Source organism: Cinclus cinclus, chromosome 10, assembly GCF_963662255.1.
Source record: "Cinclus cinclus chromosome 10, bCinCin1.1, whole genome shotgun sequence".
Taxonomy (NCBI): Eukaryota; Metazoa; Chordata; class Aves; order Passeriformes; family Cinclidae; genus Cinclus; species Cinclus cinclus.
Genome location: NC_085055.1, coordinates 4,878,794 through 4,902,984, shown reverse-complemented (window position 1 = coordinate 4,902,984; position 24,191 = coordinate 4,878,794). Strand labels below are relative to the sequence as shown.

Sequence of the window (24,191 nt, the reverse complement as noted above, 5' to 3'; positions counted from 1 at the left end):
AGTGAAAATACCCCCAAACATCCTCTTGGAAAGAAAGATGGTTTAACAATCTGACAATCACAATTTGACAACAAGTTTTTTGAAAATGTAAAGACTGTATTTAAGAACAGTGCCTAATTCTGCAGACCCTGGACCAATAATATTTGCATTCATTCTCACATTTTCCCACTACAACTTTTAAACATTTAGAAAGAAGAAACATAAATCAGACTAGGCAAATTTAGAAACCACAAAATGATCTTTAACAGACCATTCTCTCCTAAAAGATTCCTGACCCAGGGAAATAAATGCACTAAACAGGATGCTATTTTCAGATTGGTCACAAAATCCTTTGTATAGTATTCCAACAAACTGGAAAATCAACTTTTGAATTAATTTTAGAGTCTGACATGAGAAGACTTTGATTCTCTTGTTCCCACAAGAGGAATGCCACCAGTTGCAATACATGTGCCTGTGGAAACCTGTGGGAGTTAACATGCCATGGACTTCCAAAGGGAAGCAGCATGCTCCACTATCAGCAGCAGCCTGGACATGATGAATAGCAATCACACACTGCCCCACAAATTCCCACTCAAGACTCCTGGAAGAAGACTTAGCTTTACACTCTGAAATACATTTTGTTTTATAGCCTTTTTAAACTTTGCTAATTAGAGCATTCACATGATTTCTTCTCTCCATCTACCATGACCTTTCTACTTGATATAGTTTAAAAATCAAAAATATTTATAGAATTTTTATTCCTAAACCAAATTAGGTGTTGCTATCAAAATTTAATAATGCTACTATATATTTCTGTACACTGTGTAACTTCAGAAGAGAAGAAGCATTCTTAAAAATTGGAAGTAGTTTTGCAGTGAAGTATCTCAACAGCAGAACACAATTATCTATGGAATGTGTTAAGTGAAGCTTGGGAACAGAGCGTAATAGAAAATTGGTGTTTCTGTGACTGTTGAATTTTTATTTATTGTGGAATATTTATTAACTCACTCCTAGTTACATCAGTTCACAGAAAACCAGGCCAAGTATATTACCCTATGAGTTTCCAGAGCTTCACGGGTCTGTCAATAAAGCAGAGAGACTGCAGAACTCAGACATACTTCTGCAGCTACTCAGCAGCCAGGATGTTTACACAGTGCTTTGGGGAAGCATCTGCTCTCTGCAGCAGCAGAGCTGGGCTGTGTCTGAGCTGGAATCCTCCTGACTCAGCCCTGCAATGGTCACTCACAGTGTGGCAGAGGCATCTTCAGCTCCTCCTGCCTTAAATGCATTTTGGGATGGAAATCCCTCTCATGGCGTGGTTGGATTTGCTGCTAGGACACAAAGCATCCAACTTGTCAGCCTGGAGCCCATCTCTGCAGAGAGTGTGGAGTTTCTCCCTCGGGCTGCTCCTGTTATGGCCATTCCCACAGAGAAGCTGGAAGCAAAGCAGTGCCAGACCCAAGCTAACAGCTCCAAGAGGGTGGATCCACATGGACAGGCTTTCACAAACACCCCCTATCCAAAACAATTTCAATTTCTAATTTTGGATTTGCTGGATACAAAATAACCAAGATTTGCTTTCAATTTTGTCCACAACCAAAAACATTGACAGTGGAATTCCAACTTAACTGAAGCATATAAACCCCCTACTGATCTACTTCAAATTCTGCTGAAGCTTTGGGAGCCTCAAACCCAGTAGTACTTGACCTGTTTAGGAAAAATATGTTCACTGTTTTTAAACACAGCATGGAATAAACACTTGAGAGGGAGAAGAGTAAGTTGTATTAAGCAAAACTGTCACGAAAAGACTGATGAGTGGAGAAATTAAGAGAATGAGATCAGTGATGTTCTGAGACATTCTTCTGATTTAGGGAGGGTAGAAAATGCACCAATGCTTAGCGGACAGCCGGATAATCCTGTTTCTAAAGGATTTGTTTATCTGGGCAGACATTTCCTGATCAAAGACAGGTGTCAAGATATGCTTGAAGAAGAAATATCAGTAAAGAAGTTAATGATTTGACACTTCAACAAATCTATTTCTGATTAGCAAAATAATACTTCAAACTACTGCTGAGGTGCACATGCAATCCAACTGCAGTCACTTGTCTGCCCTTACAGGAATGAGATGCAAGATTTGGGGTTTCTTTCTCTGATTTTATTCAACAAAAGAGCTTTCCCACATTTTTACTTCTGATTAGCCATCCACTGCTCTGTGCTCTTCAAGGGGCCTTTTTTCGGTAGGAACTTAGTCTTACAACAATATTTAGAACAGTTAATACTTGTGGCTTTTGGCTGTTTCATTTGGACGAGAGACAGGATGAATTCTAGTCAAAAACTATTTAATTTAATATGGTGCCTCTTACAAAATAATGAAGTAAGAATGCAAAAAAAAAAAAAAATCACTCCCATCTCCATTTTTAAACCCTGAAGAAGACATTTCCCTTAAGGAAGCTGTAGATAATCAAGAACCAGCTAAAAAAGAGACTGAAGTAAGACTTTGGTGAAGAACTTAGATGGCACATTCTGTTTTGATTGAGTTGCTCAAAGTTCCCTTTTCAGCTTTTTTGAGTCTTGCTTGAACAAACTTTTGGGGAGAAACCAGGGAACACAAGACTGCCCAAAGCTGATGCATTTCCACAGCTAGGTGACCAATCCACAGACAAAATCTTCAACTTTATATGAATGATCTGTGAGCAAGCAATGCGTGCTCCTCACTTTAAATAACTTCTAGTGTATGTATCTGTATCCTTGCTACAAGTTCTGTTTCCTTGGGTACAGGATAAAATTTGAATTATAAACTTCACATTTACAAGACCTGTAGGATTGTGACCTTGAATCAAGGTTAGAAAAAAATGCTACAGCAAGTCTGTGACATATCTAATTTTACAACTCTGTGATAAAATTTCAGTCTTTATAAGAACAGTACTTAAAATAGAATTTCTTTTGTCACATATTCTGTTGTATTGCTGTTTATTGCCTACATGCAACCATTTTTCTTTCTTAATTAGCAATTAGGGAGAAGGCATATAAGCCTGAATATTAAACTAACAAAATTTTGGCAATGCCACTTATCAATTTAGACTCTGAAGCAATATAAATTGGTCTTTAAGTCAGATCATCTTTTCATTAATCTCCATATCCCAGAGACAAAAAATAGCTGTAGCTATACAAATAAAAGTTCGTCGTGTGAAAATTGCTAACCCTACTCAGGGATCAACAGTTTAACAATTTAAGCTCTTAGAACAGTACTTCTAAGTAGCTGAAAAAACTACTGAGATGTAACACTGTAATTTTAACTATTTCTTATTTTTAAAATTTATTTTAAAGTTTATTATTACCAGCGTAACCTTACCTTAGCAGAGCAACTCAAAAAGGAGAGGTCAGAGATAATGCAAGGAGAGGAGAAAAAGAGATAAAAAAAAGCGGGAGAAAACAATATTTGAACACGAACTACCACAATCCATCCCATCAAGGAATGACAGCAGATTGCTACGTTCCTAGGCTGGTTGTTTGGGTTGTTGGTTTGCATTCTAAGCCACTGTCCATGCCACGAGCATTCCCTGGTGACGCTGAGCTGTGTGACGCGTCCCCGGCGCCGCACTCACCGGTACGAGGTCTCGGGCAGCAAACCCTCGATGACGTGACTCGTCACGTTCCCCACGGGGATGCTGAGGTCCCCCAGGTCGATGTTGTAGGATGTGATCTCAGCCCCGTTATTGCTTGGCTCTTCCCAGCTCAGTACAAGGCACACAGAGGGTGAGGGCTGGCAGGGACCCACGTGCTCGTCCTCCAGCACGCACAGGGTGGAGACGGCATCAGGCACGGAGGCAGGGATTCTGCAGGTCACCAGCTCGCTGTAGGGTCCAGCTCCAGCCTGGTTAATGGCCTGGGTGTGAAAACAACATCTATTGACCAGCGTTCTCCTTCACATACGCCTCGAGTTCAGAATGATGAACTGTGCAGCCTGGAATTGCTGCATGAATTCTTCAGAGGGTACGCACTGCTGGCTTCCTCTCTAGAGCATGACTCATACCTCTGCTGTCCTAGGGAATTAGTTCTTTTGTCACTTAGGAATGTCTCAAAAAAACCTGGAGAATATTTCTCTTTTCCCTAACAGATATTTAATAACCTTTTTATCAGTGGCAAACTTTGGCTAGTAAGGGAAAATGTCATAGTCATGCTGCCAGTGACAGGTGACATCAGCAAACTGGCTACCCAAAATTATTGAGCCACCCAGTAAAAAGTCCCCAGTATGCAGGGTGGCCCAACAGATGCTTTATGCAATCAAAAGCATCTCTAAAGATAAGGGATATTTGGCTTGTTAGAAATGACCCTGGTTCCTAATGTGGAAAATGGATAACTAATTTAATGCTAAAAAGCTTCTGATATAAAAATATAGGATCTCAGTATAGCATTAAGCCTATGACTCAACATTTCCCCAGAACCACAGAATCATTAAAGTTGGAAAAGTCATAATTCACTACCAAACCACACAGCTCAGTATCCCCCACGAAACAGGAGAGCAACAATATATCGAGCTTCTCATCCTAAGTCCTAGATCCTGAATCCCTGGGGAAACCAAGTTTCAAAACCTGGCCCCTTTCTGCTCATTAGAGGCTGTTGTCTTTGCAAGCCCAACATGGCACAGCTGTACAGGCCTGGGGTTTTTATCAGCTGATGCTCAGCCAGTGGCAAAAGCTGTACCCATTGCACTGGAATTGCCTAGGGAATGACTGATGTTAGCTCCTCAGGATTATTATAAACTCAATCACAGAACCACACAGGCTGGGACGGACTGTGGGACTCGTCTAGCTTGCTATTCTAGCCAGGGTCAGACAATGCAGACCAGGCTGCTCAGGCTTTTTTTCCAGTTAGGTCTTGAAAAATTCCAGGTATGTGGATTGCACAGCCCCTCTGGACCACTGTTAGATCCTTAATTGCCTGCACAGTGACTTTTTTTCTTTGTATCTCAATCTGAACATCCCTATTTCAGCCTGGAGCAACACTGGATGCAGTGCTCCAGGTTGTCAGGAATGGCATGTAATGGGCAATACCACCTTCTCTGGATCTGCTTGCTGGGCTCGTCCTGACACAGCCCAGCATCCTGCCAGCACACAAGGCATGAGGAGAGCTTACAGAACACGGTACGGGAGAAACTACAGGAGTCCAGAAGGCACAGACCTCCAGAAACAGCTTTGATGCTGCCCAGCACCCTTTACATTTGGAAAAGTTAGCCCAGAGTCTCCCATCAGGTTACAATTAATTGAAAAGTCTAGGCTTACAATGCTGCCAGCAGGACTCTGATGGCAACGACAGGACACATCAAACAATTGTCTGATTTCTAATCTATGCTTAACTGCAGCGAGTAACTTATTTCTGCTCTGCATAATGCAAACACAAAGCCATGTTCTGTTTTTCCAGGAGACGTTTTGTTCAATTGAAGAAAGAGATAATAAAGTTACATTTGTCAGCCTTTAAAAAGCCCTTCAAAACAAATCCTGCTCCAGGGAAATCTTCTATTTAGTGCAGTGCTCCTGGAGCTGTTAGAAGTGAGCCCTGTTTTGTGCTCTGCCAATGATATGATTTGTCTTGCCTCTAAACCAGTATTTGGCCATTTGTATCTTGCTCCAAGCTATTGATTGTCAGTGGTGTTTTTTAACTGCTTTATTGGACAATCTCATCACCATAACTGATGGGGCTATGCTGCCTAGCTGCTTTCCCCTGCCACCCCCAAATGACACAATATTTCCCTTTGCAGAAGCCACTACTGTTTTCAGGAATATTCATTAGAGGAAAAAAGTTGAGCAATGGTAAAGACAATTGTCTGCCCTGCTGTTAGATATGTCTGATTACTCTTTTTTACTGAGTTACTGTAGATTGAGATAGCAATACTTTGTGTTTATTAGAAGGCTGAATAAATGCCGTTAGGGGATCTTTATTTTTAAAAAGGAAATTTTTCTGTTAAAGCTGGTAGCAGATAAACTGAAATTTCTGACACTATTTAACTTCCTTTGTTATATCTACTTTGTGATGATACTTTTGTGTAATAGTTTGAAGACTACAGTGTATCTTTTAAGAAATTCTTCTCCACATATTACAGAGGATCAGATGCAGAGGATGAAGCTCTCTAGACAGTAATTCCTGAGTCACTGATGGACTTCAATAAAATATTTTCTTGCTGTTGTGCCTTTCCTGTAACTTCTGCCTATGGATTAAATTATCCTGGCTACATTAAAAACTGAATAGACTTGTGCAACATTTTTGTGGTAGGTAGTCCGAAATAAACACCCACTGGAAATCAAAGATGCCATACAACTGGCTGTTTCCATTTTTAACATGAAATTTTCCTTGGGCTCCCCACAGCAGTGGTCTTGGAGTCTGCTCCCTGCCCAGCAGATACTGAATGCTCTCCCTCTTGCAGAAAAACAAGAGGCACTTTCTGGCTCACACCTCCCAGCCACTCACACATTCCCTGGTTCTCCTTCCCCCACAGTGCCAGAGCAAGGTACAGACCAGCTCTGGCCAAGGCACAAAATACATTTGAGTGCCCTTGGAACTGTGGGACCTGAGCTCCTGGGCTGCTGGCCAGCTCCTGCAAACCTTCTTCCCCAAAAAAATGAAAAAAATTCAATATCCTGTTAAAAAAAAAAAAATATAAGAAGGAAACACTCAACAGAAGCATGTTGTCCTTCATCAAAGAGATTAGCCTGGGTGGTCCACATGTTACCAGCTGGGTGGGTATTTGGGTTGAATTAGTGGTGATTCTGTCTTCACATGCAAATATATCTTGTGGAAGAGTATCTTAGGCAAAATATTTCTACTTCACACCCAGTTGCTTTACCTTCCATTTATTTATCAGTAGACAAAGGATGAAAAGTCCTGTTTTTTTTTTTTTTTTTTTTTTTAAGTTTCATACAGATTTTAAAAAAATATTGTAACTGTTACTTTTTACTGAAAATAACAGGAGATCAAAGAAAAAGAAATCCTGTAGAGACTCTCTATGAGATTCCATCTCAAAAATCTAAGAGACACAGTAGCAAAGATAGGAACTCACTTTCTGGCAGGTACCATCTCCTGTATACACAGGAATTTACTCAGCTGCTTTGCCTTACTTGATAAAACAAACAGATGCTGGAATTCATTATTTAAGCCAGGGAAATCTTCAATATCCAGTTGGGAGGTAGATATTATTTAACTCTACTTACCATGAAGAAATTTATTTTATCTATTTTCTAAATCATTACTGTTTTGTTTTGGTGTCAGAGGGCAAGGTGGCTGCTACAAGCATTAGTCACCAAAAGCAACAAAACACAAGAGCAACTTACACCAGTCTGTACTGCTTAAAAAAATGTGCATTCCTCCTGCCTTACAGAGTACATGATTTGAGAGGGGTCTAATGATAAAAATAAGAATAGCAGTGGAAGGAAACACAGTTTGGATCTCAGAACGCAATGCATGCAGCCCTGCCATACCTGTAGCCTGCAGCAGTAATGTGCTGCTGCCAACAAGTCACTGACTTCAAAGAAGGTTTCTGTGCCACTATATGCAAGCTGTAGAGATTCCTCCTCTTCTCCCCACTCTAATCTGTATTCAGAGATGTCAGTACCAGAACATTCAGGACTCTGCAACACAAATATTTATGTGGTTCAGTTCAGAAATGAGCACTTCGGATCACTGTGTTTCACTGGGGAAGGAATAAAGTACACAGAAAAAAACCCCAACAGCCACCCTTATTTTTAAATTAATACACCATTACTGCTGCAAATAGAAATGTACTGAGTTAATGTTCCCTAAGAGGTTACTGAAACAGGACAATTCTGCACAAAAATTACCTGATTGAAATTCAGAGAAATGAGTGTACGTAGCTACTTTGCTTTCCATCAGGACACTCAGGAATAAATTGTCTCTCCACTGGCTTGGCAGAAGCTCAACCATGGAGAACATAAAAAAAGCATCAATAAAGTGCAGCCTAGCTGACAGATCAAAACACAGCTCTGGAAGCACTGGCCTTGGAGACTGAAGCAGTCACTCCTGTGCTGAGAAAAGAACCACCTCAGCAAGGGAGGAGCTGGCCTGAGGTTCTCTGTGGAAGCCACCCATCAGTCCAGAATGGGACCTGGGAGTGTGGATCCTGGCACGTTCACATCCACAGTGACATTCCCATGGGATCACAGAATTATCAAATGGTTTGGTTCGAAAGGGACCTTCAAGATCACCTAACTCCACCCTCTGCCACGGGCAGGACACATTGATCAGACCAGGCTTGTTCCAAGCCCCAGCCAACCTGGCCTTGAACAATTCCAGGGATGGGGCAGCTTCTCCGGGCAAACAGTTTTAGTGTCTCACCACCTTCACAATACAGAATTTCTTCCCAATATCTAATCTAAACCTGTCCCCTTCCACATATCCCCAGCAACCCCTTTATTTAGGGAAACACAAATTAAATGCCTGAATGTGCTGGAGATGAGCCAATACAGGAAAAACAGCACAGCTCCCAAACCAAAATAATTAGTGTTTTTAACAGAACTACCTGGAGCTGTACTGTGAGGCCTGAAGCAGCTCAGGGAAACACTGCTCTGCCTGAAGTGTGGCCTACAAGAACTTTGTGATTTTGACAGGTAAGACGTAATTTCCAGTGCAAGGATCCAGAGCCTTGCTGCACACCACAGCAACAACCCTGCGCAGGAACAGGGTTCCTCTGGCTGTGCCTCAGAGCTTCCAGCTGTTTGAGAAGGAACATTCAGAGCTCCTAAGCCAGATTTCAGAACAATGTGTAAAAAAAAAAGCATCATAACAGGCACCACAGTGTGCTCTCTAGCCACACTCCACAGTGCTTCACTGTTTCTCCTTCTTATTCAGAGCAGCCAAAAAACGACACTCTTTAAGAAAACATAACCACTGCAAACCACAGCTTAATTTTTAGCTAGAAGAAACAAATATATCTTTCAAATAAATAGAGAACCTAACCAGAACCACTGCTTCATGGCTGGGGAGAGCAAATCCCTGACCATTAAAAGGTAGCATTTGAAAGTTCAATGAGATTTCTACTTGTAAAAAATATTAATAGCCTCAAACTGCACCAAATACACCTGTTTGTTATCACAATATTATTTATTTCTATATCATTATTTATAGTAATATAGTTTCTTTTCTGCCTTAATTACACAACATTTTTTCTTGAACAGTACCAATCATCCCCATAGCACTGCAGCTAAAACTTATCTTGAGCCCAAATGCCTAAGATGCTGGAGAACAGAGGAGGAATACACACAAACTAAAATAAAAGTAAATATTTGGGAACAACACAAACAATTCTTTGAGGGAGAAAAAGCCCTACATTGCAAGCATTTATGGAGAGTTAATTTCACATCAGAGACTCCAGTTTCAGTCAAAATCAAATATTTGTCTTCATAATTCCAACAGAAAACATGCTGATGTGCTAAAAGCTTGCAGGGAACACTTCTATCATCTGATGCCAGAGGAGGAGGCCTTATGTCTGAATCCTGGCCTGGAAGACTCATGACCAACTTTGTGTAATTCTTCAGAGCTAAGTAGAGAAGATTATTTTCTACAACAGAATAGTTTCTACACAGGGTTTCCTTGCATAAAAAGATAGCTCCAGACCAGTAAAGAGCTCTCAAGCTCCCTTTTGAGCTCTGTGGTGAGCGTACTGGTTTGGGTAAGCAAGGGGGACTCAAACCAGCAGGGCACCTGACTTACCTCCCAGCTGACCAGGACTCGTGTGTCAGACAGGAAGGACAGGGAAGGTGCTCTGCACTGGCCTGGGGGTCCTGCTGCTGTGGTCACCTCCGTCACCTCCGAATACGGCCCGTACTGGAGGGGAATAAGGAATTATCATCATTTTTATTATTATTATTATTATTATACAGGTGTACACTCATCTCAAAGCCCTCAAGGACTTTCCAAGAACAGCACATGAACTTTATCAGAGCAGTAAACTTTCTTAAAGACAGATTGGGCTTCTAACACCTGGCACCAAACACCAGAGTTCAGGAGGAGCCCACACAAATGACTCAGAGCTGAAGTGTGACGTGGGCTCAGGATCAAGCAGAGAGCATGTATATCCTTTGTGCATCCTCCAGGGTGGCAGCAAGTGCTCATGAAAGCAGAAACCACCTCCAATTTGCCCAAAAGTGAGAATGAGCACGCAGTAGCTGAGGAACAGCTTGTGTCCCTCTGCCTTACCTTAGCACAGCGTGTTCACGTATCGTAACTGGCTTCTCATGGATACAAAGAGGAGCACAGCAAGAGCAAAGCACGTATTGGAGTCCACTTCCAGCTTCTTTTACATAAAATGCCTGCCCCAAGTTACTTGTAAAAGGACAGGATGTGCCGGAGCCCAGCCTGGTACAACGTGCAGGGACATGCTGCACTCACGTTGCGGATGCTCTGCTCCACGGGCAGCTCAGCTCAGACAACTTCTGAGCCCATGGCAGGAGAACAATTTAAATGCAGATTAGCAAAAAAAGAAAAAAAAAAAAAAAAAAAGCCTATTTTCAGCAGTCTGGGAACCTGGCTTCAGCCAGCAGCGTGAGGACGGGAGATAGCACTGAAACAGCTTTTCTGAGTGGAAGAGTGAAGTTTGCTCAGTACATCCCCAAGTTAATTAGAAATCGTTCTCCAGAACAAAGGAGCTTCACTTGGAAGCAATTAGAGGAAAACCACTGATATTTACTTATTTTGTAATGAAATATTAGTGAGCATAAAGAAAAAAAAAGAGCCACTACAAAAAAGCCAAACGACACAAATTATGAACCCCAGAAAACTTCTCATCAGACATGTCAATATCTGCCATCAAAGAAAGGCCAACACTGATTGCTTTGTCGTACAAACAATGCACATGTCAAAAAAAGTAGTTTATTGACTTCTGCTGTTTTCGAGGAAGAATCTGGTAAAGGACATCCTCCCCTATTTTGCATCTGGTAGAAAAACCCCAGCCAAACCAGAACCAGCCCACTCATTTAACAAAGGGAAGAACCAGAAATGTATTGCGACAGCTGTGCCAAAATAAAAAAAGGAATTTAAAAAAAAAAGACAGGGCATCATATATTCAAAGCCACCAGGTGGGCAATGGCTTTCACTCCAGCAAGCAAATCTAATCTTTCCATGTGAATTTAATTATTTTTTCACAAAAACAAAACCATAGGTATTTTTGAAACAAAACAGTTTAACAGTCTTACAGATTTTTCCAATACCCAAGTTAAGTTTTAACAGAACTTCCCCCTGTAGGCAAGTAACTTTAAACCTTTGTGTTATGTTTGTCATCAGGATTTCCTGGGGGGAAACACATCAATACATGTAGTTTAGCTGGGACTTTATGTAATACCACTAGAATGATACAAAGGAAAGCATAAAATACAAAGGCAAGCATAATCAACCCAAACCTCAATGAAAAAGAAAAAGATAAAGGTCTTTCTGCAGCTCTCCCTGCACATCAGACAGAATTTCTGATGTATCTGGGAAGGAGCTTCTTCCAAGGAAATAATTTCATTAAAAAAATCTCATCAAATCTATAAAGCACACTTTTTTTTTCAAATTGAAACAAAAAAAATCACCAGGAACTTAAGTTTCCCTCATAACATACCACCTGATTGAAACTGAAGTTTTTGTTTTCGCACACTTTAGATTTAAAACAAAAAGAAAGCAATGCAACAGAATGAGGATAAAGGGTCCTCCCTGCAAGCAGCTATGACTTTTAGCAAGGATTTTGCACCTTTGGGAGCAGCTGATTCTAGCCAGTCAAATCACATCAGTACCCGAAAATCTCCTTTTAAAGGAGACCCAGGTCTAAAACCGCAGCTCTTCCTCCGGAGTTCCTTTCAAGCATTTATCACAGGGTTTTTCTTTTGCCCATCTCCCCCGGACCCTCCTGGCAAGCAGCAGTGACAGCACCCCAGCCCCAGAGGGGCCGGGCAGGCACGTACCCCGCCGTCGTTCAGGGCTCGCACGCGGAATGTGTAGGTGGCCCCGGGGAGGAGGCTGCTCACAGTGCACTCCAGCTCAGGCCCGTGGTACACCTCAGAAACCACTTCTTCAGGGGCTGTCATCTCCACACTGTACTCAGAGACAGGGCAGCCACTTTCTGACTGAGGGACATCTAAAAGAAATCGTGTAAAATTGTTAGCAGCACTAGGGCGTGTGCCAGGAAGAGCCATTTTTTTACTTCATATACCACACAAATGTATATTTTTGTTCCTGTGTATAGACACAGACACACATCTCTCTCTTCTGTTGCGGGCACCTTTGTTTTTGCCCATGAAAATAATGTATTTGATAATAACTGCATGTTATGTTACAAGCCAGCACCACAGAATCAAACTGCTTGGGGATCAGAAAAATAGCAGCCACCAAAATACTTCCAGGAAGCATTTGGGTAAACTTTTATACTGGTGTTGAAATATATTTGACAGTTGGAAATTTTACTTATCCAGAATCTGGCTTAACAAATGATGCTACAAAAATACGTGGATGCTGCAAGATTACCACTGTAAAGAAAACATTCTGTTGAAAACTGGCATGTGCCTTGTAGTCTGAAAAATGTGAAATTTTTGACAGTTTAGCACCATGACTGTAGTCCAACATCTTTGCAAAATAACAGGGGTCCAATAGGTTACATGTGTTACACTGTGGATCAGGATTTAAATGCCACCCAAATCCCTCAATATGTTCCAACTGAAATTTTTGAAAGAAGTTATACATTAGAAGTACCAAAATGCTTCTCCCAAGACAATATGCAAAGGAATAATAATAATAATAATAAAAAAAAGATTCTGAGTCACACCATGTTTTTGAAATACAATTATAGATATTCTAATGAAGCTGATATTTAACAGCCCTGAGAGGGACAGGGCTAAAAAAAATAAAATGGGAGCAGATTGTACGACCTAAAGTACAGCTGAGCTCAGAAATCCAACACTGATGAGAAGCTGCAGTTCTGACTTGCTCAGACTCCACTGGACTTTGCTGTGCACTTCCCAGTAAACAGGACACAAGCAGTAGAAACAAAGGCTCAAGGTCATCAGCTGAGCAGCAGAACCAAAGCTTTAGAGCAGCAGGATGCTGCACTGGCTTACCCCACTGCAGCTGCACCTCCCTGTGCCTCGGCTTGCCCAGGAGCCGGGGAGGGCGGCAGGGCCCCGGAGCAACGCTCAGCGTACGGACAGGTAAACTCTCAGAGCACTGCAGGAGAACAGACAGGATCACAGCCCAGCCACCCCTCTGCTGGGATCACAGCCCAGCCACCCCTCTGCTGGGATCACAGCCCAGCCACCCCTCTGCTGGGATCACAGCCCAGCCACCCCTCTGCTGGGATCACAGCCCAGCCACCCCTCTGCTGGGATCACAGCCCAGCCACCCCTCTGCTGGGATCACAGCCCAGCCACCCCTCTGCTGGGATCACAGCTCAGCCACCCCTCTGCTGGGATCACAGCTCAGCCACCACCTTCAAAGTGAGCCACAGCTACAGAGCAGCGTAGGAAATTGTCTTCTACACCCACCACTTCACGGAAATGTGTATGAACAGTAAAGGAGAGGAGATGCTATCAAGCATGTTAGGACAAATACAATTAATAGAGTTCCTTCATTAGCGTTCTCAATGCTGGGCTCTCTGTTTTAATTTTCCTTGGTTTTAAAATAACGTCAAGGCCTAAAGTACTCAACCTTAAATGAGAAAGAACATATCAAAGCAGGAGGAATAAGTGTAGAGGTACTGAAGTGAATTTAAATCAAAGACGGGAATTACAGGAATTGGGGTCTGGAAAAAGGAACCCAAAAACTTAAAGCATTCAGCCATATGAAAGACAACTGTTACAATAAACTACCTCTTTCTGCATCTCCAGTCAATACAGGGTCAAGCACATGAATCTGTGACATTTTTCAAGCAAGTAGCCATATCAGATAAACATGTAATGTAAATATAAACAATAACATATTGGTTTTGAGGAAACCAAATCTCAATAAATTGCAGCTTGCTGGAAAGAAAATTATGTACACATAGAAAACTAAAATTCAGCAACTTGCAGCGTGAGATCAACTGCAATCAGTGTAGTTTTACTGTGCTACAGGGAAAACATTTCCCTTATTTTGAAAGCAGGAGTAGTTTAACAAAATTAGCAGATAAATCTCTGAAAAATATAAATCCAATAGCCCTTATGGTCAGATAATACCCACCTGACTGTGTCCACCAGTGCTGATACAGCATGCCCGGAGTTTATACAAAGTGCCTGGTTTCAAGTGAGTACAGGTGTATTCTGTAGCTGAGCCACTGTAGGCCACTTCCCACTGATTTGCTAAAAATAAGATATATCCTAGTTTAAAGAAGTGGAAAGCAACACATTTAGAAGTGTCTAGAAGAAAGGAAAATCTTCAGTGTGGTGTTCCACAAATTATGTGTATCAGGAAAACCATTAGTATTACAGCAGTGAATGTTCAGTGAATGTTATCTATGTCCTTCTATGAAGGCATAACACAGACATATGTGCAGATACATATACTTAGAAATATAAATAAATATGAGCATTACATATAATGTATAAATGTGCAAATATGTGCACACAAATATAAATAAAAATATTTCTAGATTTAGCCTAGATTTAACCTAAAATTCTGTCATTATTAGTAAAAAGAGGATACCTAAAAAATCCACTACAAAACCTTTCCAAAATCCAACCCCAGCTCACCCAGGAATCCTGCAAAGTACATAACTCTATTTCAATCACATTACTGGGGCATTAATGATAATAATAACATAAAGAGTCAGGATTTCCACACAGTAGCCACAGTGTTTTGAAACTGAGACAGCTCGTCTCAAGTTTACCTTCTGGACTTCCTTGAGAAATCTCCAGCAGATACTTTAGGATTTCTGAACCACCATTATCCTGTGGAGGATCTGAAAAAATAAGGCAAGAATAGGAGTGAAAGATAACAAAACAATTACCAAACCTATTTCTGATCCAGTTCCTTCTCCACAAACTCCTCCACATTAACTACACCAGGTTATGTGCAGCAGAAGTGGGTAACAGACATTAATTTTCACCATGAATCAGACTAAGGCTGCTGGATAATGATGATCCAAAACAAAATGTAGGGAGAAAGCAATGAAAGAGAAGCTGTGTGGAGGTTTGCCCCATTAATAAAGGAAGCAGCTGGACTGAAGCTGCAATGGGACATGAAATGGAGGGTGAAGAGCCTGAAGATGCACTTGAGTGGGAGTTAACCAAAACCTTCCAAACACACAAGACCCTCTACATGCCTTTTAGGATATTAAAAAAATTAAGCTGTCACGTTCTCCAAACACATTCAACATTGGACTGAGAAGAAGCATGGAAAATCTAAGTTCTAACACATATTTACGTGATTTCATTTGAATTTCTTACAACCACAAAAAGCTCTGCTACAGGAATCTGAGCTGGCTTACCCCACTTCACACTAAAGCCATGAGATGTTATTGGCCCCTTGATCACGGGTCTGGTTGGAGGTCCTGGCCTGTCTGGGCTGGTTGTGCAGACCAACACTTCACTGGGAGAACTCTTCCCCTCCACGTTGGAAGCAAACAGCTGAAACAAAACCACAATGAGTTTTCCCTTGTTCACTGCAACTGCTCCTCTGGCAGTTCTGCATCACACTTCTTTCAGTAATTGCACAAACGTCACCCAACTGGAAGGTATGTCACATCCCAAAGTGTGTGGGATTGCAATAACAGATATTAGATTGTCATTATGTTTCTTTACAAACCACAGTGATTTCTTCCCCTCCCTCCATCAGCAATAGATCATGACATGTTTAAGACAGAAGCAGTGCTGGTTTTCCCTTTTTTTTAAAAAAAGTCACTTTTTAAAAATAACTGTGTCAACTTGCAGTATTTTTCTCATAAAAAAATAAGAGGACTATAATAATAACTTAGCTATTTTTTGGAGGTATTTCTAACTGTTATTTACAACAAAGTAATTCAGAGTATCAGTAGCCACACAATTAAAAGTCAGGTCAAAGTTGTGCCTGTAGCCAGTGACATCAGGCTACAGATTTGTTCTGGTATCAATGCAGTTTTGTAAAATCACTGTTTAATTTGAAAGCAGTGCTGCAAAGAAATACTAAGGGTTCTTTTTTCTCACCAGCCACAGTAGCCTTTACAACACTAAGCTAAAAGGCATCATCTCAGAGTGACAACACAAAAACTTGTCAAATCTTTGGGTAGTTCAGGCAACTTCACAAGGTCTTCTGTCCCAAAGAGCAGGAAAAGAGCATTCCTTGTGAGGGTGGTGAGGCCCTGGCAGGAGCTGCTCAGTGAAGCTGTGAATGCTCCGTGGACAGAAGTGTTCAAGGCCAGGTTGAATGGGGCTTGGAGAGCCCTGGTCTAGTGGAACGTGTCCCAGTCCACAGCAGGAGGGTTGGAACCAGGTGATTTTCCACCCAAACCATTCTATGACTACGATGTTTTTTGGTTTTGCTGCTCCTGTAGAGAAGCCAGGTGTTGGCCTCACACACAGCTTCTGGCCATCTCCAGATGGACACCACACTCTGGGTGGCACATCTCGTGGAGCCACTGCAGAGGACAGTCAGGGATGGGCAGACAGTGGCACCACAGCAGATCCTGGATAAACCCCACTGCCTGCCCCTCAACAGCAGCACCCAGCACTGTGCTGTCATCAGAGACCTCAGCACTGAGAGAAAAATGACTGAGCTTGGTGTTTGCAGGAAGACTCCAAGGCATCTCTCAGGGGCTCTTTGTTTATGAGCATCCACAGAGTAGAAGACACCAACACCTGCTAAAAACCAGCTCCAGAACCAGCCACATTGACAGGTGAGACAGAAAAGCCTCAGTCTGTGGCTGCCAGGGGAACACAGGCCCCTGTGCTGGGGAGGGCAGCTGTGTTGGCAGTGGTTGCTGCATTCTGTACAAGTGAGATGGGATTTGCCACCAGGGACCAGGTTTTTGGGAGCTATGCAGCCACCCCACACCCTGAGCAAGACTTTTACAACATCCTCCAACAAGGTTTTGAGAACTGTGATTGTTCCCCCAAGTCTGAGAAACAGTGTGATAAAAGCTGAAATACAACTAACAGTTTAATCTGTTAGGTCACAATATAAAGCAAATTTGTGTTCGATGACTCAGTTTTGGAGGGAGCAAAGGATCCCTGTAGTGCCTGGAAAAAACCCAAAACAGAAAACACTGCACAATGACAAGAGAAAAAATACTTTACCCTGAATTTATACTGTGTGCTTCTTCTGAGATTCTTCACAGTACAGGCTTGCTCCTCTCCAGTGTACTTTGGGTGAAACACACTATCCTAAAAAAATACAAAACCAAACAAATTCCCATAACTGAGGAGTCTGAGAAAGTGTTCCCTGTGTTAGTCTGTACCTACAACACATTACAGCAAAGAGGCTTTACAGCTGAGGGCTTTAAAAAAAAACAAACAAGAAAAAACAAACATGCAATATATATAATAATATTAATTATTATTACTACTACTACTTTTAAACTGAAAGGCCATAATACGTTTTCTTTAAAAGAAACACGCTGCAGCTGACCCGAATAATGCAATTTTGCTGCAAAATAAACACAAAACCAATCGTGGCAGTTTAATCTGCTGCAGAACTGGAAGTGACAGATGACAGAACACAAGCCCACCAAGGAGCAGCCAGGAGGACATGGCAGACTGACCTAGCTAAGGACAAGCTGCCCTGTATCTCACAGGATCCTGTGTGGCTTTGTAAGTAATCATAGATGACAGCAGAGATTTTCAGCTAAGGATTCTAACTCTGCTGTGCAGCAGAGCAAATCACACAGCTCCACCCTGCCAAGTACCCAGTACTCCTGGAAGGCCCTCCAAAGCAGCAGTCCATGCTTCTTCTCAGTGATCTCCAAATAATAAATCAAAACTCAGTGTAAGTCATGCACTTTGCAGCAACACAGTACTTACATTATCTTCTTCCTGAATTTCCAGGGTGTAGGTAATCACTTCCTCTGGTGTGCATCCTTCTACTTTATTCCACTGCAATGAGATCCACGTCACACCAGCTCGAATGAGCCGTGGTGCAGAAGGGGTCTGAGGAATATTGCCTGCAGTGTAGCAAACCACCTCCTGGCTGTACCCACTGCTCAGAGACAGAGCAGAGAGAGAGGAATATTAAAAACAAACAACCCCCCAAACAAAGAACCAAAGCAAACTAAACAAAACAAATAAAAACAAACAAACAAAAAAACACCCACCACAAAAGCACAAAGCTAAAGAAACCTAAACCTCAATGTACTTTGAGAAATATTTCACATTTTCAAAAAATATGGACAAAGGTCAAATTTCTCAGGTGGAAAAGATGAACACCCAGTTAGGAAATGCCAGAACTAAGAATAGAAAAAAGTGCAGGATAATGTGTCTGCACAGTTGTTTTTACAGATCTCACCACAATAACACTGGAAAAAAATATCTAAATGCCTAAAATTATTAACTTGGTATTAAGTGTGGAGAAAAGTCTTATTTAACGAAGGGGAACTAAAGTATAGGATATAAAGCCTCAAGGGTTCAACTTTTGGATGTTGAACCTGAGATGTGCAGAATACAAATTCTATAAACTCTGATCAAGCCCTCAATGGAAGGTGACATTCTTGCAATTTTCAAATCTGTTTCCAAAGTACAAAATATATTTTGTGCCTGAAAGTCACATCATGCACTTAACACACAGAAAAAGCCAAATCTCCTTATTCCAAATCTTCTTTCTCAAAAATAACCTATTTGTTGAAATACACTTATATTTAAATAAAACATAACTAAAACCCAAACAAGACACAAATCATCATACATGGTAAGTCCACAATCATTACAATAAACCAAAACCATCTCATGACATGAAGTGTTAGATGACATTATCAAGCCTTAATTTTGAGTGCTGTCTATAAAAGTAAGGCCCGTGTTCCTGGTGCTTATCTCACAGATTAGCACAGAGCAGCTGACCAGAAAGAGTTTTAGCTCACTCCTTCCTGAATAGCCTGAGTGAGAGAAAAAAAAAGGAGGAAAAAAAAAAAAAGGGAGGAGTGGGGGAGGAGCACTAAGATATGTTAAAAATCTGGACTCTGGCAAAGAAAAGAGATGCCAGAACTGGGAACTCTGCACAAACCCAATTCCCTTCCAGTTACACTCAGCAGCTCCAGCTCAGCCCCTCTCTCTCTCCACATTGAGTATGATTTCAATGGGGAGGGAATTAATCTTGCAAGAAGTTGGGAAAAGGGACTCTGTGCACACATGAGTGGTCTCAGTCCGTGTCAGGGAAAACAGAGGAACGTGAATAAAGAAGCTTTCTAAAGCTATAAATTACTGAGAGGCTTGTGTTTTAGAAGAGAGAACAATGCAGGAGTCTCCCTCCACAAAACACATTGCTATATACCACTGGTGTTTCTTTTGTGTCCTTGCAATAATGATTAGATCCTGTTTAGCTAAGAAGGACAATAAAGAAGTACATAAGGGCACTGAATGTTTGGCTTCTTCACAGCTAAACCTTTCCTGGCCTGCTCTGCTTGCCTGAGCACAGGAGCAGCCACTGCCCCTGCAGCACAATGTCTCTCAGCTGCAGAATATTTCATCCTAGTGTTCCCTAGCAGCTCCCAGAGGACTGAACCAAGTCTAATTTCTCACCCATCTTCATGCAAGTGCATCAGTTCATGTGCAAGGAAAAGAAGTTAAACCCCATCTTTCAGTGCCTTGCATGTGCCTGTCCTCTCTGTCCTGCCTCTCTCTCCCTTCTTTCCCACCCCATCAGCCAGCCCTGCCAGCCTTGAAGAAGGAAGGGACTGTACTGCTGAAAAGAGACAGAAGGGCTTTGCTTTAAACCAGAAAAATAAATATATCAAGATTCCTTTCAAGATCTGTAACTCGGCTTCCCCTTGCTTGTTTTTCTTGGTTCACAGAGGTCCCTAGTGGGAATTTTACATAAAAGATGTATTCTTTTTGTATTAGGAATAGATCACAAAACACCATTTAACACCTCAAAAGGAGTCTATCTGCTTAGGCTGATCTCATCATGCTGAAGGTACACAGCAATTCCCTGGGGGGGTGAAGGGTATCACCAAGGAAAGCGTGACTTACCTCTGAAGCATTAATAACAGAGCAAATGTCAGATATTTAACTCAAAACCACAAAGAGAAAAACAAAAATCCCCCAGAAAATCCTCTTTATGCTGGCATTGATAGATAAACTTTCCAACTACCACTTTTTCTCAAGAAAGTGTGTACCCTGAGGAACTCACCTAGTACCGACGTCGTTCTGGGCTGCCAGCCGGAAGGTGTAACCCAAAGCTGGGCACAGCTTGGTCAGCTTGCAATGCTTCTGGCTCCCAAAGTAACATTCTCTGAAACCACTGTTCCTCTTTCCCTAGAAAGAGAGAAATCTGTAATCGGATCACTACGAAACAAAACCACGCCACGCTCGTTTGGAAAGGAGCTTAGAAGGAGTTAAACGATATCAGAATTGGATGTTTTCATAGAGGAAGCTGTGCAAGCACTGACAGCACCGCTGTGCTCAGAAAATCACACCGACAGCACAGGCTGCCCGCTGTCAGACCCCTCCTCATCTTCTTGTAGCTGTGAGATGTGCCTACAGCTACAGCTAATTTATCCCACTCAGGAACAAAAAAGCGGAAGAATTATGAGTGAAACGAATCTCTGAACCTGCTCGGTCACAGGAGCACGGGAAAGGTGCAGCCAGCATTTCCCTGCGCTCCACGCGTGCATCCCTGGCTGGGATTGCTTCTGCAATTCCCTATCCCACAAGAGGGCTCTCGCTCCCCACGGTCCAGCACGGCCAGATCCAGAGGGACAAGCTGGGCGTGACCTTCCCCCTGCTCTCCGGGACAGGATTTACTCATCCCAGAGGAATATTCAGGTTCTGCACCCACCCCACTGCCCGGAGCACACGGCATGTGCTGAGTGAACAGGTTCATCGGGAAGTTTGTTACGGAAGTTGTTTTCCACAGGGATGGTTTATGGGAGCTTCCCATCACCATGACCTGGAGCAAGGATCCATCCCAGCAAAGACAGCATGAGGCAGCAGCCCAGAGGGTTTGAGACACTTCTCCAGCTCCCAAATTCTTCCTCAGGTATTGGTTTGTACCTCAGCACCATTCAGCACAAGGACAGTCAGTTCTCTCCCCGAGCCCACCACATTTAAAACAAAACCAAACCCTTATCAATCAATCAATCCACCCCAGCTTGGTACATCCTGGGGCAGAAATAAAGCTGAGCTGTTTGCAGGACAGAGACCCTCAAGTAACAGGGAATATCTGGACTCATTCTAGACCACACCTTTCAGGAGAAAGGGCGTGAACTGCTCAGATCCTCATAAATGATATCGACCAGAACTGAAGCAGCTGAAAGGAGTTTTAATTTCATACTTAAATACAAAATTATTGGACTGTTACATGATGAAGCACCGAGAAGCACAACAGAATGAAAGACAGACAAAGCACATCCATGGGCTGTCCAGCATGTCCAGAAGACAGGGTTATGCTCATCTCTGCCACTTCTGCCTGAAAAGCTCTGCTGAGCCATTTACTAGTTTTTGACAAGCATACGTACGATTTTTGATTTTTATTTTACTCTTTACACAGGCATCCATCACCCCCCTGAGGCCAAGAGCCTCACCTGCTGTGCCTCCTTGGGCTCACTGTGCCCTCCCAGGCGCTGCTCCTGCTCCATGCTCAGAACATCACCTCTAAAGAGCTCAGAAATGCCCGAGTGGGACATGCATTTTTCACTGGCCCATTCTCTGCTTCTTGTCCCTCAGACTGTGACACAGAAGGAAAAACTCCCTGAAACGTTTGTAGTGAATCTCCAGAATGTGTTTATCAGGCCAGAAACAACCCAGATCTCCAGCACTGAACAACAATGTGCAGGCGCTGAAGGGACATTTCACACACTGGCAAACAGCCAGAACTTTTATTTATACAGTGGGAGCCTACACTTGTTCTAGAGCTCCTTTACACACTATTTCCTTCAGCTTCAACCCACCTGCTCCAGCTGTAGCATTACTGCACAGTTCAAGTAAATTAGGGAGTGGAATTGGAAAAGAATCACGAAACTCAAAGCAAAAACATTTTGTAAACGAGGAAAACCTTTTCAGATCTAAAATCCCTACCCATAAAGTGCTATGATAGAATTTCTTTAGGACAAAAGTAAAGGGTGAGCATACTTCTCAGCTCAGCAGTAATATATTTAAAATGCAGACTATACAAAACCTAATTAGAAATCTTATGTTTCAGTCAAATATCCATTCATCAGTGCAGCATTACTAAAAATAGATTTTTTTCCCTATGCAAACTCTCTTTTACAGGTTGAGTTGCCTTAAATTAATTTTTCTTCAACTCTTTAATGACTTCACTGCTTATAAATAATTGAAAACATTTCATTTATTTTGGATTTCTGTTTAAGAATGCCTTTTAAAAAATAATTTTCCCGTGCTTTCTTTCCAAGAGAACAAAGTGACCAGTTGCTAAGCATGTGGTCAATAAAACAATGCTGGCTAAAAAGAAAAATCACAGAAAATCTCACCTACAGCACAATGCCTGAACTGAGAGCAATGGGCCAAGCAAGCTCTCGTTTCTCAGCCTGGTAGGTTAAAACTCTGCCAAGACTGCCAAACATTTAAGGTATCCTTGACTTTATAAGAGTAAAAATCCTGATAGTGCATATATTTCCCTACTAGAACTGGTACTGTACATTCCCCAGACTCACCCAGAGACCAACTGGTATTCAGATTACTCAGACTGGCTGGTATTTTGGATTCTATTGGCACTAATTGGAGAGGCTGGCCGATATTTCTAATTATCCTGGCATTAATAGCCTGGAAATAGCCTCTCCACTCCTTCTCTCCCAAGATTTATGAAAGCACTAATGCTGGCATAATTATAGACAGGAACAACTGGCAGGCTGGTACTGGCTGCCACCCAAGAGTCTTACAGCTTTCCCAGAATCCTTCTCCTATTCTTTGTACACTCCGCATCCAAGTTTTAAATCCTTCAAATAATGTTTTGTAAGTTGCTTAAAATACACTGTATAATTTCTGCAAGTATCTGTAATCCCCAGATTTCAGAGGAAGAATGCTGTCCGACTTCCCCAGCCTGGGGGTGTCTTCTCCAGCCTGGGTTCTCTTTTCCTCTCCAGGACAGCCCACCCCATGATGGACCATCAGTGCCTGTCTGAGGAAACAAGGTCAATTCAGCTCCACAAATCCATTCTACATTGCACAATGCTCCAACTCAGTGTTTAAACACAATTAAGAGCTCTGCCTGCTATTTCAGCAATATTTCAAGCTGCACACTCGCTTAACACAGGGTGCTTGACTGTCTTTGGAGAGTGTATTTATTGAAGAAGGGATTTGAGGTTTTGAAATGGGTTTTGTTGACCGAGTTCCCTGCAGCAGACCCAGTAAATAAACACAAGAGGAGGAAGGGGCCACTGCAGGTACAGCAATTCAGGAATGGAGCAGAGTCCTGAACAAGACCTCGCTGCACACAACTGAAGCAAGGCTCAGCACCACATCTGTGACCAGGATGCAGGACTGACATCTGCTGTGGCCACACCAGAATTGGTATCTGTGTTTGGGTCATGTTGGCAATAAAAAGGAACAGACTGAAATTCAATCTGACACAGAGCTGCAGAGCAAACTGTCAACAATTAGTGCAACACACCCTCAGACCTCTGCAAAGCATTTACTGTGCCAGTTATGCAAGTATCTGAATTTTCTCTATACACAAACACTGAGAAGGCAGCAAAGGACCTACAAAACATGCCTAAATTAAGCAAAACCCCCAATTTGAACCAAGGCTCTCCTCTCGCACGTCTCACAAGAGTGGCACAGGCACAGAACAAACTCAGAGGGAAGCTAAGTGAACACACACAAACATGGAGCTCTGTGTATCCAGCTCTGGTGGAGCACCATTGGATGTCTGGCTCAGATTATTACCTGCTCTAAACAAACACACCTCTGCTACCTCAAGGAATTTAAAACTTTGTGGCAGAACGAAATTATCCTCATTTATCTCCATATAAACTTCATTATTAACTATCCATCATCAAATCATTAAATAGTGTGGTATTGTATCAGTCTCTGTCAAGTAAATTAAAATGAGCTGCTTACTGTAAAAGAATTAAAGCTGCTTTGAGTTCTACACAGAACAGGGACACACACTGAGAGGGATGTCCT

At 42.1% G+C, this 24,191-nt stretch overlaps 1 protein-coding gene across 1 annotated transcript in view; it reads right to left on the bottom strand.

Moving 5' to 3' along the window:
• FNDC3B (fibronectin type III domain containing 3B) overlaps positions 1 to 24,191 on the bottom strand; it is a 145,967-nt gene that overhangs the window by 22,752 nt on the left and 99,024 nt on the right. The window contains exons 11-21 of the mRNA XM_062498916.1: positions 20,239 to 20,363; positions 17,922 to 18,096; positions 17,199 to 17,285; positions 15,416 to 15,554; positions 14,816 to 14,887; positions 14,170 to 14,288; positions 13,074 to 13,179; positions 11,925 to 12,097; positions 9,700 to 9,813; positions 7,452 to 7,601; positions 3,585 to 3,865 (exon numbers count right to left, since the gene is read on the bottom strand). Of these exons, the coding sequence (XP_062354900.1) occupies positions 3,585 to 3,865; positions 7,452 to 7,601; positions 9,700 to 9,813; positions 11,925 to 12,097; positions 13,074 to 13,179; positions 14,170 to 14,288; positions 14,816 to 14,887; positions 15,416 to 15,554; positions 17,199 to 17,285; positions 17,922 to 18,096; positions 20,239 to 20,363 (1,541 nt within the window). The remainder of the gene's footprint in view (positions 1 to 3,584; positions 3,866 to 7,451; positions 7,602 to 9,699; positions 9,814 to 11,924; positions 12,098 to 13,073; positions 13,180 to 14,169; positions 14,289 to 14,815; positions 14,888 to 15,415; positions 15,555 to 17,198; positions 17,286 to 17,921; positions 18,097 to 20,238; positions 20,364 to 24,191) is intronic.